The following is a 17,559-nucleotide window of genomic DNA, read 5'->3' as shown; positions in this document are numbered from 1 at the left end:
TTTCTTACGCAAAACCCATTTGTGCCACTTTTCTAGAAAGGTTCGTTGATAGCGGTGGATCAGGACAAACACCAGTCTACTGAGGAAGCTTGACCAGCTTCTCAACAAAGACCTCATCTACTGGCAAAAGAGCGCAAACAAGAGTGCATGGTGGATGAAAAGGCATCCATCTCTTCCATGTGTGCACCCAGGATCTGGAACAATGTTCCCCTATTCATCAGGACATCAGTATTGCTGCTCCAAGTTAGGTAAGGGTCTCACCTCCTTAAAGAACACTACATCACAAAGCAATAATAGTCCACAAACCACCCACCTCTCGTATCACTTGTTGTCTTCAAGCTTGTTTTTGACCTTATACAGTGCTCTGGTACCTTTTGGCTAAGATTATGCTATTGATCTACCATGTACATTCTAGCATACATTGATGTTTTTCATCTAAACACATGGTATGCATGCTGCATGCAAGCAACAGTGCACAGGTCCCATTCAATATGTTGTAACCTGCATACAAATAGAAATTTTTAATGGAATGACATCCTTCCAGTACGTTTCTAAGCTAACGCACAAACTTGTCTTTGCACCATGGCACACAACTGTGCATTGCAGACTTCATCTGGCTTTACCACCAGTGCTAACAGATGGTAATTCTTTGAACATATGGTGCTGCACTGTGTTTCCCTCATGCGCAACACAGCATTGCTCATTTTAATGCCATTCTGAGTTGCATGAAATCTTCATGAATGGCAAGCTAAGGAGCTATACATTCTGACCAGTTGAGATACATGATATGTTTCTGGAATGCTTAGGGTCTGACCATCATCTGTTGCTGCCGTCTGATTGACGCATTACAATGCGTGCGGTTAGAGGCAGCAGGTGGAGGAAAAGTTCAATGCTTTCTGACACGCTCTAGGAGCCCGTCGGTCCATGGCGTTGGAGGATCAGTAAAATAGTGGCGGTGCCTGCTCAGGCACCGCCGTAGGAATTACACTGTCCTTTCCGCCTGCTTTTTTAATGGAGGTGTTCCTGTCATGAAAAGGCAGGTGGAAAGGGACTTTGGGTGCTGCAGCAGGGCCCCCTTCCCCCTGGCCATCCACTATGGGGCCCGGGCGGGCACCTATGGTGCCCCCTTCACATCCCTGACTCGTGTGACTGGCACTGCATGGTGCATGCCACACTGTGCAGGGATGTTTTCAAAGTGTGCATTTTCTATTTTGGCATGTTCTGCAGCCCTCAACACAAGCCGCAATGTAAAACATACACTTTGCAGCTGCCGTGAATGCAGTCATATTGTAATAAGGGCAGTAAGACTGTTGACTCTTTGTTGGGCGGTCCCACATCTGCTACAGTGGTAGTCGAAAGCGAGTGTGACCGGCATCGTAATGATGCCCCTAGTGCTTTTTACCTACTTAGGGGTTCAATCTCTGTTGCCAAAATGATTGAGTTCTTTACCTCAGTAATTTGTTAATGAGCATAGCTAGACCCGTGAGTCCACCAGGGCACTTCTTCTCAGGAAAGTTATTCACCCTTAGCTCCAAGCAGAAGTTCCATTGATAAGAAACTATCTAATACTGATGCCTGAATGAGATTGTGGTGGTTTGAAAACCATTCATAAAACCAGGGTAAACCATGCAACAGATATTGGGCTCTCATATGTTTTAGGGGCTAGAAAGAGCCCTGTCCCACTTGTAGATTTTCCCTAATCTCTTCAGAGAGGCTCACTGAGCTGGCCCAAGGCTATGAAAACCACAAATACTGCCTCCGTGAGCTAGTGTTTGGAAGAACTGATCTCCAATAACAGTTAGACGGTAAGAAACTGGTTTAGATTTGATTTGGGTTCCTTTTTGGAATCCTTAATCTCTACTCTTCTCTCTAACCAGAGTGATATAGACAGTCACACAAAACATCTCCAACTGGCTCATTGGATCCAGCAATGCTCATGCCCCTACTCAAAAATTAAAGCAAGCTCGTCATCATGGTGCTGCTAAATGGTTCTCAGAGGACCCAAAACATCAAAATCTAACCTTCGCGATGCAGGAAGGAAATGGCAAGCAAAGTATTCTTATAGGACAATAACTTTTTTTGTCACTTCTTAGAAACTATAAAAGATTAATGAAGCAAGCTAAGATAACTTTCTTCTCTAATAAAATTCTAGCTTCTTCAAATAGGTCTAAGGAAATCTCCAGAAGAAACTGGGTGAGGATTCCCTCACCTTGAAAAATTACCTGCCAATTTCATTACTACTTTCTTTAAAGGTGTTGGAGCTACATGTGGTCAGGCCTCTCTGTTCCTTTCTGGAGGAGTCTAAATTCTTTGACCCCCAGCAAGCAGGCTTTCGCTCTGCCCAGGTCAACTGAAACAGTCATCCGCTCAGTCATTGATGACATGCAGGTGGAGAACGACAGAGGTAATACGCAAGCGCTGCTCCTGCTGGATTTGTCAGTGGAGCTTCACATGGTCGACCGTGAGATTTTGCTCGGCAGTGTTATAGCCGCAGGCCTTCAGGATTTGGCATTGGCCTGGATTACATGTTTTTGGTCACAGTCAGTCCAGCTATCCCCTTTCATTTCTCCCAAGGTACAGCTTACCCGTGGAGTTCCTCAGGGATCTTTCTTGTCTCAACATCTTCTTAATCTGTATATTCGCCCCTTGGTGCACTCACTGAAAGAAAAGCAAGACAGAGTTTATAATTATGCCGATGATTTTCAGTTACTATTCCTCATCAATCACTCCCCTGAATCCATAGAATTCTTTCAGAACACCATGTTTTATTTCTAAGAGATTGGATGAATAGCAACCATTAAAAAAGTAAATCTTATGAGATTGTCATCACTCACAACAAACAGGATATTTGGAATCCCTCGTTTTGGCCTCTATCGATGGGCGACCCTCCTAAACCCAAGAATTCTGTTAAGAGACTCGGAATGATCATTGATAAGAATTTATTGTTGAACCCCTAGTTGAGAGCAGTCACTTCTGCCAGCTTTGCTCAATTATGAAGAATAAAGAACATTTGCAGATTCTTAACTTTTGATGGTTTAATGCAGATAGTGCAGGGTAATCTACAGATTAGATTATGGCAATTCCCTATGTCTTGACCTCCATAAAGGACTTAATCAGAGATTGTAGTATGTTCAAAATCAGATATTAAGGCTTATTTGTCAACAGCCTAGATGCTGGTCCTTACCCCTCTACTGAAAAAACTCTACTGGTTACCCGTGAAACAATGCTCGCCTTATGTTTAAATTCCTGAATAGAACATGTCCTGGCTTTCTATTTTTAGAAATATGTACCTAACTGCAGTCTCAGGCCTAGGCACAAGAACTTTCTTAGAATTCCACCTCACAAACGGAAGAGATTAGGCAGGTCTAGATTTGCTGTATTGACCTCTCGAACTTGGAACTCCCTGCCACCAGAGAATAGATCTTCCGCAAATTACATGCATTTCTGCAAACTCTTGAATACTTGCCTCTTTTGTCAAGCCTACAATTACATTTTTCTCTTGCCGTATCCTTCTTCTGACGTCCAGCGCCAAGGATCCTCCCTGGTGAAGGAGCGCTTTATAAAACGTATAACTTAGCATAACATAAATAACAAGGAGACTTTATCCAGGCATGAAGTCACTGCACACACATGTCATCTTTTCCAGCTGAGGCTAAGCCTGTCAATTACTGAAAAGTTCCACAGAGACACTCTGTACTTCTTTAGCAGGATTAAGCTTTGAGTTAGCCTGCAATGTCTAAAGGTCAAGGAAGAATTTGTTGAAGAATGCAGATGCCTTTGGTCTGTTTTAAAAATGCGTTCATTGATAGGTGATCTAAAGAGCATTTTTTACTCTTTTTAAATTGATTGTCATAGCAAAGGTGATTGACAATACCACCTGATTACTGAATATGCCAAGCAATCTCAGGACTGCATTAATTTCACATTCACAATGGAATCTTCACTCATGATGCTTTTTGAAAACCTAGTAGTGTCATCTGTGCAGTAAGTAAGCAAACAATCTTGTACCAGCTGAGAGGGGCGGAAGCCAAAACATTGTAATGGAAACACATTTTTGTTCTTTGATAAGTCAATCTATTTGTGTCATTTCTTTATTAGAACAATTAGTGCCAAATATCAATGAAAAGATCAATTTCTGATTGAGAACCAGCCTCATTATGTACTTTCTGCAGAGATTGTTGTCACATCAGGGGGTGAGAACATCCCCCCAATACCGATCGAGAATGCTGTGCAGAAGGAGCTGCCGATTATCAGTAATGCAATATTGGTTGGGGACCAGAAGAAGTTCTTGTCCATGCTGCTAACATTGAAGGTGAGAACAAAAGAGTTGAAAAGACTCTCTCACACTATGCACTTCACTTGAGCTCCAGGATACCCATAGGGTGGCAGTATGTGCTTTATAAGAACCACTTACATTACAATACATTACTTGACAGTATCACAGTAAATCACATTGGTTCTGCTTGCCTATTGGTCAAGCGGCACATTTGTGGGCATGCACTCAATTCTGAAAGCCAAGAAAGGCCAGTCTTGAGGCACTGACCAGCTATGGTATATGCTAGGGTATATGTAATTAGAACAAACACAACTGTCAGACACATCACTGTTCTGAAGAATATGTCTGCAGTGCTTCTGGGTGAATCCACGCTTCAAAACATATATGCAATAAAATACCTTCAAGTGTACTTTCTAAAGATATTAGTAGTCACCCAAAAAATACTAAGGGTGAAATGTATCCAATAGTTGCATTGCCCTTGCACCACGCTCATAAAGCCACAAAATGAGATGCAAGAGCGATGCAACTCTTAAGTTAGATTTATAAAGGCCACCATGTTTGGCATTGCCTGGCATTGTGCGCCTTGATAAATTAAGAGTAATACAACACAGTGTAAATTGATGCGTTGCTCTGCTCCAGGGAGGCATTCCATGGGCTGAGCATGGGTGTTCCCACGCAGATTTAATATTACTGGTAGACTTGGAAATGCGACAAAATGCTACGCCTCCCCATGTGAGGCGTGTTGATTTGTAATATCTTTATTTCTTCTCATTACCTCCTCTTCCTGTCCATGTTGCATTCTGCAGTGCACATAAAAAGAGAAAAATGCTTCAGAGGACTGTTTTATGTGCAGGAAGGTGTTCCTTCCTGAACAAAAACACTCCTGCATACAACGCAGTCATGGAGAAGTGTTACTGTTTATTATATGTGGAGATTATGAACAACAAAATAAAATGAAAGATTTTGAGCAGCTTCCCTGTGGCAATAGAGAAGACTGCTGTGTTTGCCCTAGGCATTGGACCCTTCTAGGGTGGAAAATGGAAGTGGCCTGTAATATTACCCCACCTACATCACCTCTGGGCAGGGGGGAGAATGAGGTGGTCCTCATGCTGACAGGCTGTGTTTCCTGTTCCACTTATCTATTGTCTCCTCTTTTGTCAGGGTGAGGGCTTTCTGAGATGCTCTATGCATCTTCAGAGTCTCACTTACACTGAATCTAATCCCCTCCAGCATTGCTCCCATCTCAGCAGGCAGGGTGAAGGAGTTATGTGCCTAGAGGGCCTGGCTTCTCAGTTCTCTGTCTTGCTTAAGAGGTTAGAATCTCTTTCTGGTGGTGTTCATTTGTCTAATATGCCCTTATTGATATAGGTAATTTCCATTTGTTTTTAGTAGCAAACAACACTCCTACATATATAAGTGTATTTCAAGGAAGATAGAAAGTGTGATTCACTTCCCAAGAAAGTGCTTTGTTACTTTTATTTGGAGAAATCCCCCTTGCATGTTCTTGTTCTGAATGATCTAATTATTTCAAGAGGGAAGAACCCTCAAACTGTCTGCATGATTCTATTATACTTTGACCTTTACATACTTGCATGAAAAAGGTAATCTACACGCAGAGCATTGCTTTTTGAGGGCAATTGATGCTTCTGAAGCCCTTTGGAATGAACACATAACACACCAAGCACTGAACACCTTGAGACTGGATTTGAAACATATGGTAGAGAGTTAGGGCCTGAAGTAAGAAAATGCGAATCAGGCCATTTGCAGCCAGAAAAAAAAAAATTCTACTGTACCAAACCCTATTTGCGATTTGGTAATCCATTACCGAGTTGCAAATAGGGTTTGTGAATCAGTGTTAGGAAGGGGCATGTTTAGGGGGTCCCTTCCCAATACCAAATTGCAGTGGTATGTAAGAATGTTTGTGACTAAAATGCGGTCACAAAACATTTCCATTTTAGCACCAACTTTAAGTTGGTGGTAACCCTTCCCAAATGGAAATGGGTCACACATGGACCCCTTTCCCTTTTTGAATTGTAGTGCAAAAACAAAATTCAGAGCAGGAAGTAGTCCCACAGTCCGGTACATGCTCTTAAAAATGAAAGGAAAACTTTTACGTTTTCTTTTTTAAACACAACCAGTATTCCTTTAAGGAAAAGGGTCTGCATTTATAAAAAAATTATTGCCTTATTTAAAAGCAATCATGGACATGGTGGTCTGCTGACCTCAACAGGGCACCATCCCCGTGATTTTAAAGATTCCAATGGGTCACAAATTGCGACCTACCTCACTAATATCCATGAGGTAGGTGGAATTATGACTAACTAGGAATCGCTATGTGAAACTCATGGAGTTTCATACATTAGGAATAGCTATTACCGTAATGTGATTCACTGAATATCACAATTAGGTAATCAATATTTCCAATATTAATACATGCTGCCTTAATGTGTTGCACACAGTAGTACAAGACACATGACACATGTTTGCATGTGTTGGCATAGAGTCTGTTGTGTGTAACTTTGTACCTGTTTTTGCAGAAAACATTTCACACTTTGGTGGTTGTCCTGGTTCCCAGATTAGCATCGGGTCACTCACCAAAAATATTATGGTTGGCTCCTGCCTTAATGAGCCAGCTGAGACCACAGGGGCTCCACCTGCAGCCTCAACATATAAAAAAAGGGGTGAGTGAGCTGGGTGGGCACCGGGGAACCCAAAAATATAAGAAAGAAAACATACAACATCAATAAATAAAAAATGAGCAACAGGGGCCTCGTATGTAATTATTTACTTTTCTGCTCCTGAGAATACCCTCCAAGGAACTTTCAGCCTGATTCATCAAGCTAAATTGCACTCGCAAAGGGCAAGATTCTCAGAATCTTGCCTTTTGCGAGTGCAATTTTTGCATTTGGGATTCATCATCCCAAATGCAAAATTTGCTATTAAAGAATTTGCACATTTGCGAAGATTTGCATTTAAGGAATCTCTATTTGAGATTCCTTAAATGCAATTCATGAATCATTTTAAAATTGCAAAATCGCAATTTTGGGCCGCTGTTTACCGCGAAGTCAGACCTCGTGGTAAATAGCATTTAAATGCATTTTTCTAAGTTGCATGTTACACACACACATGTCCTTTGGACATGTGTGTGTGCAACACCAATGTAGATTACATTTCAGGGGTGCTACAGGGTGTCCTTTGGACACCCCTGCACCCTTGAAATCGCATCCTTATTTGCGATTAGCTAATTGCTAATCGCAAATAAGGAATAACTCCGCATTCATTCCTATGGGCCTTTAGGCCCATAGGAATGCATGGGGAGTTATTCCTTATTTGCGAATAGCAATTTGCTAATCGCAAATAAGGAACATGTAGGAATCGCAATATTATTTGCAATTCCTACATGAATCCCGTTTTGCAAGTCCTTAATAGCGATTCCTTATGAATCGCTATTAAAGACTCGCAAAACGGGTCTTTGATGAATCAGGCTGATAGTATATAGTTGTTGGATCTTGGTTGTGCCCATAAATGAGAGAGTGGCACTACCAAGCCTTTTGTTTTGATGATCATGGGGGTTAATGCAAAGCAAAAAAGAATCAACTGCAGTTCTCCTGAGTCATTATATCCATCTAGGGTCATTAGGCCCTTTGTGTGAAGGCAGAGCACAGGCTATAAGGTTGCAAGTGGGGCTGTACTCAACTCTACCCCCCATCCTGTCAGTAGAAGACCCATTGAGGCACAACTAATCCCACTATTGTGTGACTGTTTGTTAGGAATTCACAAAGTCCAACAGTCAGCTACACCTAGTCATGAACAAAGACAGGCTTCAGGCACAAAAGGATAAAGGTCTGAAAATTACAACTTTCTAAAAGTGGCATTTTCCTCCAGAATTTACTATCAAAAAAGGCTTATCGTTACAATTTCCTAAATAACAAATACAACATAGCTATCTGCTGCCAATTAGAAATTACAGTTTATTAAATGTAATACGGCATCCCCAATTCTATCTTATGTGAGGAGTATGTTTGTCAGTACCAGAACATACAAAATGAAAATGTCCAACCTTTTAAGTACACAGCACCTTGCCCTTTGGGCTACCTGGGGCCTACCTTAGGGGTGCCTTTTATGTAATAAAAGGGGAGTTTAAGGCTTGGCAAGGGGGTTTAACTGCCAAGTTGAACCAGCAGTTTAGAACTGAATTCAGACTGCAATGGCAGGCTTGGAGCATGTCCTAAAGTGCTAATTAAGTGGGTTGCACAATATGTGCTGCAGGCCCAATGGTAATATTTAATTTACAGGCTCTTATAGTATGGTATATAACTCTACACGGGACTTATATGTTAGTTAAATGTGCCAATCAGGTGTAAGCCAATCAAACCATATTTTTGGGGGGAATGCACAAGCACTTTAGCACTGAGGTAAATGTTCACAGAGTCCTAGCACCAACAAAAACACTACAGAAAAAAGGAGAGGGAACAAGTCAAATGTTTGGGGGTGACCCTGAAGAGAGGACCAGATTCAACAGTGACGTTATAATTAGGTATAATAATATATCTTTTATAGGTTCAATTTAACCCCTTCCATGTGTCGGATGGCTCCTGGCCATCTGGCGTCACGGTGGGCACATGCGTAGGACAACCGGGGGCTGTCTGAAACCCACGCACTCAGTATTCTGTCAGCACCACTACGGAATTCACGCCGCGGTCAAGCGGTTGAAAACATAACCTTAACAATTCACTGAAAAAACAAGGTTAAAGGAACATTATAAGTAGGTGAAAATTACAGTTTACACCTAGCATGTTAAACTAAAGATAACACTGAAATACATCAGTAATGGCTAACAAAAAAACTAAAAACACTATGACTCTCACCCTTGCCATGCACTGCTTATGGCATGCACTACTTATTGCCTCACATATTCTATCACTCATGACATATTCCATCACTCATGACATGGTCTGATGACATCTGAAATGACATCAATCTGCATGGCAAGGGCACCAGTCAAAAAATATTGTAGAGAATATGTGTCTACAAAGTCATTTTTCAGTGGTCATTGCAAATGGGTAAAACTGTACAATGTTTATAGACATGGCACAATGTTTAATAGGAGCAACACATGTTTTCCTAAAAATACCACAGTAAGTAGATAATCATGGCACAGTGTTTTCTTTTATTTGACCATTATCAACTGGCCACATTCAGCCATCCCTGCCTTATCCTGCCGAGTATTGCAGTATAATACCAGTGGCCCTAGCTGCATTTCAAGACATAGGAGCTGAATACGATGTTGGTGGTACAGACATGACTTGCCATTGGTGTCGGTCCCACCAATATTTAAATCTGCAGTCAGATGCCGCTTTACAATGTGGTTGGTTGGACAGTATTGCTCCAGGGACTGACCAACAGCTTCCAGTGGGCTAAAAGAGCCCGTTGGGCAGTCAGTCAGATTGCATTCCCAACAATGCAGACAGTGCCTTCTCAGGTACTGCCTTGAGGAATACGATCCACCTTTGCTGGCGGAAAGGCTTTATTGGGGCCCCTAGCAGGGTACCTGTCTCCTGTGGCCCTCCGATATGGGCCCAGTGGTGCACCTGTGGCACCCCCTAAACATTCCTGCATCATGTAGCAGGCAGCAGATGGTGCCTGCCAAAGGGTGCAGGGATGGTTAAAAACATGCCTTTTGGCATCGGGCATGTGCCTCAGCCCTTTTCTGGGCAGCAGTACAAGCTTCAATGCAAAGAGGCATATTTCCGACTGCTTCCATGGCAGATGGATCCTGATTTGGTGGTTTGAACCACTAAATACCTGTTCGCTGGTCCCTTAACTGCAACAATGGCTGTTGAACGTTCGTCCCACCGGCATCGTAATCGGGCCTATAATATTCCTTCTGCTCAAAATTTCACAATTTTTCATATGCCTTTTTTCAGCCTATAGCTTGTGATGTCATTTTTCTGTGTTATATTTTGACGTGCCTCTCTCCAGTCTTTTTTTTTATTCTTTTTTAGTGCACAGTGGATGCAGCAACTGGAAAACCCCAGGATTATCTAACTGAAGAGGTGATTCAGTTCTGCCAACAGCTGGGCAGTGGTGTCACACGTGTATCGGAGATAGTGAACTCCAAAGACCCAGCCATCTATAATGCAATCCATACGGCCATACAGCGGGTAAACCAAAAGTCTGCCTCCAATGCTCAGAAGATACAGAAATGGACCATCCTAAAAAGGGACTTCTCCATAGCTGGAGGAGAGCTTGGTAAGTGTGCAAGCAGACAGTAGCCCCCATGAGTCTCAGTGTTTGTTAGAGGCAGTAATCAATTTATGCGAATGAACAACATCCCACTTTTAGATGGGCAACAAATGTTTTTCCCCTAATGCCTAAAGTTATCTATGGTATTTTGACAACATTTAAGGGCTTATTATGATGTCAGTCGGAGTTGCCTCTGACCGACACCATCTCAGATTCGGACCCGACCGACCTCCAGTCGGCGGTTCTGACCACCTGATTGCGATGCGACTGAACACTGTTCGATCGCACACTCACTTTTCTGTATCGCGCTTGTGCCACTCCCGTAAACCAGCCATAATACAGGCTCCTATAGAGAAATGTATGTGTGTGTAAAACACTGTAAAATGCAGGATTTTAAAAGGGGTGCCCCTTCAACCACCAACCGTAGACCACAGAGACAGGGGCAACCAAAGTCACTTTCTGACAGTCTTTTTGTATCAGAAAGGCCAGCATGGAAAGGCTGTGGGAAGCCAAAATCGTAATCTCAACATCGGAAGCGCCGGCCATAGGGGATTACGGTACCGTTTCACCTAGCTGGGAGAACCGAGTTGGAATGACCAGCCTGTTTACATTCTGACTGCCAACATCGCAATTGGGTGGTCGGACCGCAAACTGACTGTGCTGGTCTTAAAGCTTCTGACTACTGGTCAGAGAGTTTCTGACTGACATCAGAATCGGCCCCTTAGAGTTTTAAATACTGAGTTGCTGAAATATCAGAAACAAATTATCATGATGCTAATTTTTTTTCATTTAAGGTATGTAATATTGCTTTCAGGAATATCATTGTTGTTAATATCGTGTTCAAGAATATAGTAGTATAAAATATGTTTTTAAAATTATATATATTTTTTTAGTTCATATACTAAAAATGTGTTATTATTGTTTGTATATTTGTTAATGTTGTTTTTATGAGTTATTAATCATTTTACATGTTATTGCTATTAGTAATTTGTAGCAGGTTAATTGGTTTTAAGGGATGTTGGGTGGAAAGTTAATTAAGCAAAAAAAAGGAACAAGTGCTTATTAATGTATTAATTCATTATTTAATGTATTATTAAATATGTAAATGGTGTAATAATTATACCTATTTAGTTACAAATTAAATGCGGGCTGCTGGGTTTGGAGTGGTATGGGGAAAGTTAAGTAATACTTCATTATTTATCAGATATGTATTAATTTATTATTAATTATTTAAATTGATATTATATATATATTAATATACATAAATCATATTTCTCATTATATATTAGATGCGGGCTGTTTGGTTTGAAGGAGTATAGGGAAGGCAGTTTATTAAGTAACAATTGATTAATCAATAATTGATTATTATATTTTAATTGAATATCAACTATGTAAATTGTGTATTCATTGATTATATATTAGGTTTAGGCTGCTGAGTTTGTAGGGGTATATGGTGATAAAGCATTTAATAATTAATTCATTAATAATGAATTATTGATCCATTATTTCATATTTATTTAATTATTAAATATGTTAGTTGTGCTATAGGTATCTGTTTTAGTTATATTTTAAATGTCGACTACTAGTTGTGTGGGGGTATAGTGTGGTAAGTTAATTAAATAATAAATAAATGGCAGTTTTTTAAATTGATAATTATTAAATTGCTTAAGAATCAGGTTGTTTGTTTTACTTTTGTAAATATAATTTTTGGGGTTAACTATACCTCTTCAAAGTCCACCACTTTCCCTCCTGTTTCACGGACTGGAGTGTGCATAGTACATTTTACCCCTCAAAGTTACTGTAGCACAGATTGGAGTCGGAATAGTACATGTAACCCTTCTTTTTTTTTTCCTACACCCAGTGCAGCACCCGCCGCCCTTCCGTGAGGAACCCACCTTCCATCCCTTGGCGATAAAAAAACCGCCTATTCGTGACCCCCCCGCCAGAGCAGCAGAGGCACCTAACCAAAAAAAAAAAAAATAAAAATTGAAAAATAGGGTGTGAAAAAAAGACTGAAAGTAACTAACAATTGATAAGTCATGGCCCCCCCGTATTTTATATGAGTTGTTTTTCTGTATTCTTTTCTATTTTTTTTTATTTCCTTTTACACCTTAATATCAATCCGGGATAGGAGCACATCAATAAGACCATGGTAACCTCTAATTACCCCTTCATTTGAGCCACATCTTCTGAGGAACTGAAATTATGCATCTTATACCTCCACATCACTTTCAGTAATGCAGGAAATTTCATTTGTATGTGTGCCCCCAGACTCCTTAGCTCAGGCATTCTGGAGCCAAGCTCCCACTGCCTTTGCGCAGTTCTTTTCTCAAGATTAGAACGGATTTGGTAGTTCACAGAGTCAAAATTGAGCGCCATATCTGTTAAGGCTCTCCCCAGAACCAACTCCTTAATTGCATAGGTTTGAAAGTTAATTAGTATTTTACCAGGAGCAATTCTGTCAGAGTGTAACTTAAAGGGGTCTCTGTGAACCCGCTGAATTTCTTTCTCAAGATCGATATATAGTCTGTCCTTCAACACTCCCTCCTTAAGGAGTTTACCGACACATGCCTTAATGTCTCCATTCTCAGATCCCTCTGGTATTTTAAGAATTCTCAGTTTCTTTCTCCTTGTTTGCGTCTCAAGCCTCTCCATATCCGCCTGCAGGGATCTATTTTGAGCTTTTAAGGTCTCTAAGTCCTTTACATTTCCCTGTACAGCTTCTGAAAGGGACTTAACTTCCTATTCCAGAATCCCAGTTCGCATACCGATGTCATCCATTTTGGCCTCCAAGGCCTCACATTTCTCATGGATCCCTCTCTGGTTGGCCTCTGAGATCTCAAACTTAGAGAGTAGATCGCCCCTTAAAGACTGAAGTATAGACTCTAGCTGCGACTGACCACCACCACCCTCTCCACTCCTGGCACCTCCATAAGATTATCTTCATTGACTCCATATCCTCCTTCTGGGGCACCACTGCTCACTACATTAAGCATAGTTGTTGATAAAACAGGTGGGCGAAGGGGAGAGGGTACGATAGGAGTAGCAGTGGCAGGAGCAATGGCAGGAGCAAGAGGCTGACCAGGCACTAAGTAGCTGGCTCCAGTGGTAGGTTTAGATAGTTTAGCCATTGTAGCAGCACCAGCACCAGCCCCTTTCTCAAGTTCAGAGGCCAGCATTAGAGGCGAAAAACGATTTTCGACTGAAATTGAAGGAAGACTCTGCAGAGGGGCGGGTGAATGTTCCTTAGAAATAACTGCCTGTTCCATTATCTTAAAATAAGATTTAAGTGAGGGAGTAGTTTTAAGACAAGAACGAATCACTTTGGCCACCCTTAATTTTTTCGGGTCGCTAGGTTTAGTAGATTTCCTTTTTAGTGGAGTGGTTGGAACCACCCCTCCCGCACTCTACATCAACTTGTTTATCTTTGTTTTTAAGCTCCAAATGTGAGCGCAGCTGGTATCTGTTTTTGGCGGAGAGGGCCTCTCCACACTGATTTACAGGCTTAGGCACACCCACCCTGCCACGTATTTTTTCTGGAGAATCTGGCTTGCTATTGGCACCCCGCTTAACCACTGCTCTTCGGGGAAACCACCAGAGAGAACCAAACTGGGGGCAGAAGGGGATGCTCTCCATGTGCTGGCACTCACTCCCTTCAAAATCCCATCTTACCGTGTCTCAGAGGGAGCCGGGAGAATACTGCACCGTGGAGCCGCTAAACACAGAGACGACCCCCAGTGTTGACGCATAGCCTCCCCCTTCAGAGACTCGGAAATTAATTCTTGCAGCCCCCGCCTGAATCCGCATCCAAAGCTTGGTGCGGTGACCTCTGGAGCTGCCGTAGTCCTCCGGCTCCGCCTCCAGCCTCATACACGCTTCAGCTGCAGCGAAGAAAAGAGGAGCTGACTCCCGGCTCCAGGAGAAACAACCAACCGGTAAGGAAAAAAAAAATGAAAGGGATAATCAGAGACCAGGTATTACATCCGTTTTTTTTAACCAAATGCCACGTTCTTATCAAGTAAACATCTTCAACATGCTTCCTAAATCACTGCATAGTGAAGTTTTTGCCTCGCTGCCCCAGGAGCTCCCGCGACCGGCGTCAGCCCACCGCCATGTTTCTCCCCAGCACATGTAACCCTTCTGAAGTGCAGCAGATTTCCTACTGTTGCACAGATTGGACTCGGGGGTCTTTCTTGTGCTGCAGCTGCCATTTTCAGAGGGCCGGGCTTGGCTCCACCGATCTCCGCTGCACCAGCAGCTAAGGGCCGGGCTTTGCTCCGCTTGTTCCCTGCCGGGCTTGGCTCCGCCGGGCCCCTCCCACCCCCGTGACCAGCAGTGGGCATCATAGGCAAGTGCCAGGAGGCACATAAAGGCTCCCTCGGTGCTGAGTCCGAGGGGGGTCTTTCTTGTGCTGCAGCTGCCGTTTGCAGTGCTCCAGAGGGCCGGGCTTGGCTCCGCCGATCTCCGCTGCACCAGCAGCTAAGGGCCGGGCTTTGCTCCGCTTGTTCCCCGGCCGGGCTTACCTCCGCCGGGCCCCTCCCAGCCCTGTGACCAGCAGTGGGTGTCAGAGGCAAGCGCCAGGGGGCGCATAAAGGCTCCCTCGGTCCCACGTCCGGCGGGACGCGTGCAGGACGCGCCGGACGAAGCCCGGACAAAGGGCGGACAGTCTGTGACAGTCCGTGGCTGACGAGGCTGGGCTGGGCCAGGGATTTTGGCTTCTTCTGCTTTAAGATACCCCAAAAACTGTGAGACAATTTTTGGTATACCTTATTGGTGTAAGCTTATCAGTTGTCTCTCTTAGAAGATCGTGTGTGGTAACAGTTACTGTGATCTTGCCTTTTAATTATGTCTAAACTTAGATCGGCCAAAACCCCTCTTGAGAAGGGTATAATGGATAATTACCTGGTCAAGGTAGTGAGTAAAATAAATAAAGAGAGGCGTCTCTCATTAAGTCGGGTTAGCCCACCGGCTTCACCAACAAGCTTGACCGCTCCCTCAGTTACCCCAGCTGTTGTATGTGATTGTATTGAAACCCCGGACATAAGCAATGAGAACGAAACAATTTTAGAACATAGTCAGGCGATCCTGGGGGTGCCGGATAAAATTGTGGATATTACTTTACAACCCTCCCCAATAACGTCACCGGTGCCCTCACCAGCTCGAAGAGTAGTTCGGGCCTGCAGGAAGGCTCCAGTAAAGCGGGGAGGGACAAGGAAAACCAAAAGGGCTGGGACTCCTTTGCTAAGCACAGGATGTGTAAATGAGCCCTCAAATAAGGCAGAGTTGACTAATCTTAACTCTGACCTTATTGACCACTTGGCTAGTATTATACAATCTAAACTAGAATTCATGATTAAACCTCTTGTGGTAAAATTAGATCAAGTCACACAAGAGTAATCTAGACTGAGTGGACATTTGAATTCTCATCCCACCTTGATTAATACACAGAAGAGTCTTATGGCTGGTAATATTGTTAGTAGGGATGCAGTGGTTTCTAACAACAAGGGGGATAAGATCACACAAAATGTACAAACTGTTTTGGTGACTCATCCACCCCCTGTGTCACCTACTTTACCACCCCCTGTGTCACCTACTTTACCTACCCCTGTATTAGCTACACAACCCCCCCAAAGTATTCAACCTATCGTGGATGGGGGAAAAATGAATGGAGGAGGGTGGGTAAGAGAAGTGCATCTGTTAACCTTCCCCCTGAGTGTGTCCCATACACAGTAGTATTAACAAATGTACCGGAGGTGGATTCTGACCTTACTGACTCCCGTTTGGAAACACATGAGGCTCTGAAAAGCAAATCTTTATCTTGGCTGAATAGGAATTGTGGTTTTCCACTTGCCTTCTCCAATGATATAATCGCTACCAGAAGAGTGAGCTGGATAGGAAATTCCAGGACGAATACCAGAGGAGACTGTGTCATCATTAATTTTAGGCATCCGCAGCATGTTGCCACAGTTTTACTTAGAGCAGCTTCTCTATCTGTTGCCGATCACATCGTTTGTGCACGTCCTCTGGGTTTCTTTTATAATCATCTTAACAATACCCGTCACTTACATCCTGTTCAATCTAAGCCCCCTGTATCCATCCCAAGGCGTGGCTTTGTTACCCCTCCGCAAAGCGGATATCAATCTTCCAACCGACTGGATACATATTGTTATAGGCCAGATGGGCCACATAATCAATATAATCATTCTTTCCTATTGTCCAATCGTTACACCCCCTTATCATCCTTGGAGGAAAATGATTGACAGTCAAATGTAACGAGGACAAATGCACAGCCCTTACAGCCTATTTTTAGAATCGTGACGTGGAACATTGCTGGCATTAAGGCCAAAGTACAGAATGATATTTGGATTAACTCACTAAAAAATTATGATGTCATAGCACTTCAAGAGACATGGGACCAGGCAAATAGCTTCTCTCTAGATGGGTATAGACACTTTAGTATCCCAGCAACTAGAAGTGTTGCAGGTAGAGCTAAGGGAGGACTAATAAGCTTATTTAAACTTGACCTCAAGGGTACACTAAGTCAGTGTGATTCAGGATGCCAGAACTGTTTAATTGTGGAGTTATCCACTCCTGATAATCCTAAGATTTTATTAATAACTTTTTATAATCCCAGCACCTGTGAGCGCACAAGCTTCAATTTGGATTTGTTGGAGACATTTTTGTCAGTCTATAGTAACAAGGTGAATACTTTTGAAATAATATTCCTTGGGGATTTTAACATTCATCCCGGTAACCTACCATGTATCAGCTCAGAGGAAGAAGGCCCTCTATATTCTTCCCCCATGCACTTTGAACATTCTAAACAGGGGAGGCTCTTGAAAACTTCCTTGCAAGATGGAACCTACATGAGTCGGGATGAGTGGAAGGTAGAGGCAGGGTGCCCTCTTTTAAAGGAACAGACGATGGTACTATTATTGATTATATTTTTATGTCGTCTTTTTTGTTGAGTAAAGTTTTAATGTATAAGACCGAGATGTCGGTCTTTAGTGACCACAACCCGGTGCTAATTGAAATTA

General features: G+C 42.7%; 1 protein-coding gene across 1 annotated transcript in view; it reads left to right on the top strand.

Moving 5' to 3' along the window:
* Nucleotides 1–17,559, top strand: part of LOC144817709 (long-chain-fatty-acid--CoA ligase ACSBG2-like) — a 443,613-nt gene that overhangs the window by 412,126 nt on the left and 13,928 nt on the right. The window contains exons 12-13 of the mRNA XM_078674471.1: nucleotides 4,173–4,312; nucleotides 10,282–10,528. Coding sequence (XP_078530597.1) covers nucleotides 4,173–4,312; nucleotides 10,282–10,528 — 387 coding nt within the window. The remainder of the gene's footprint in view (nucleotides 1–4,172; nucleotides 4,313–10,281; nucleotides 10,529–17,559) is intronic.

The sequence above is a fragment of the Lissotriton helveticus genome, chromosome 2_1, assembly GCF_964261635.1.
Source record: "Lissotriton helveticus chromosome 2_1, aLisHel1.1, whole genome shotgun sequence".
NCBI lineage: Eukaryota > Metazoa > Chordata > Amphibia > Caudata > Salamandridae > Lissotriton > Lissotriton helveticus.
Note: the sequence above shows the minus strand (reverse complement) of the source record. Positions and strands in the feature narration are given on the sequence as shown.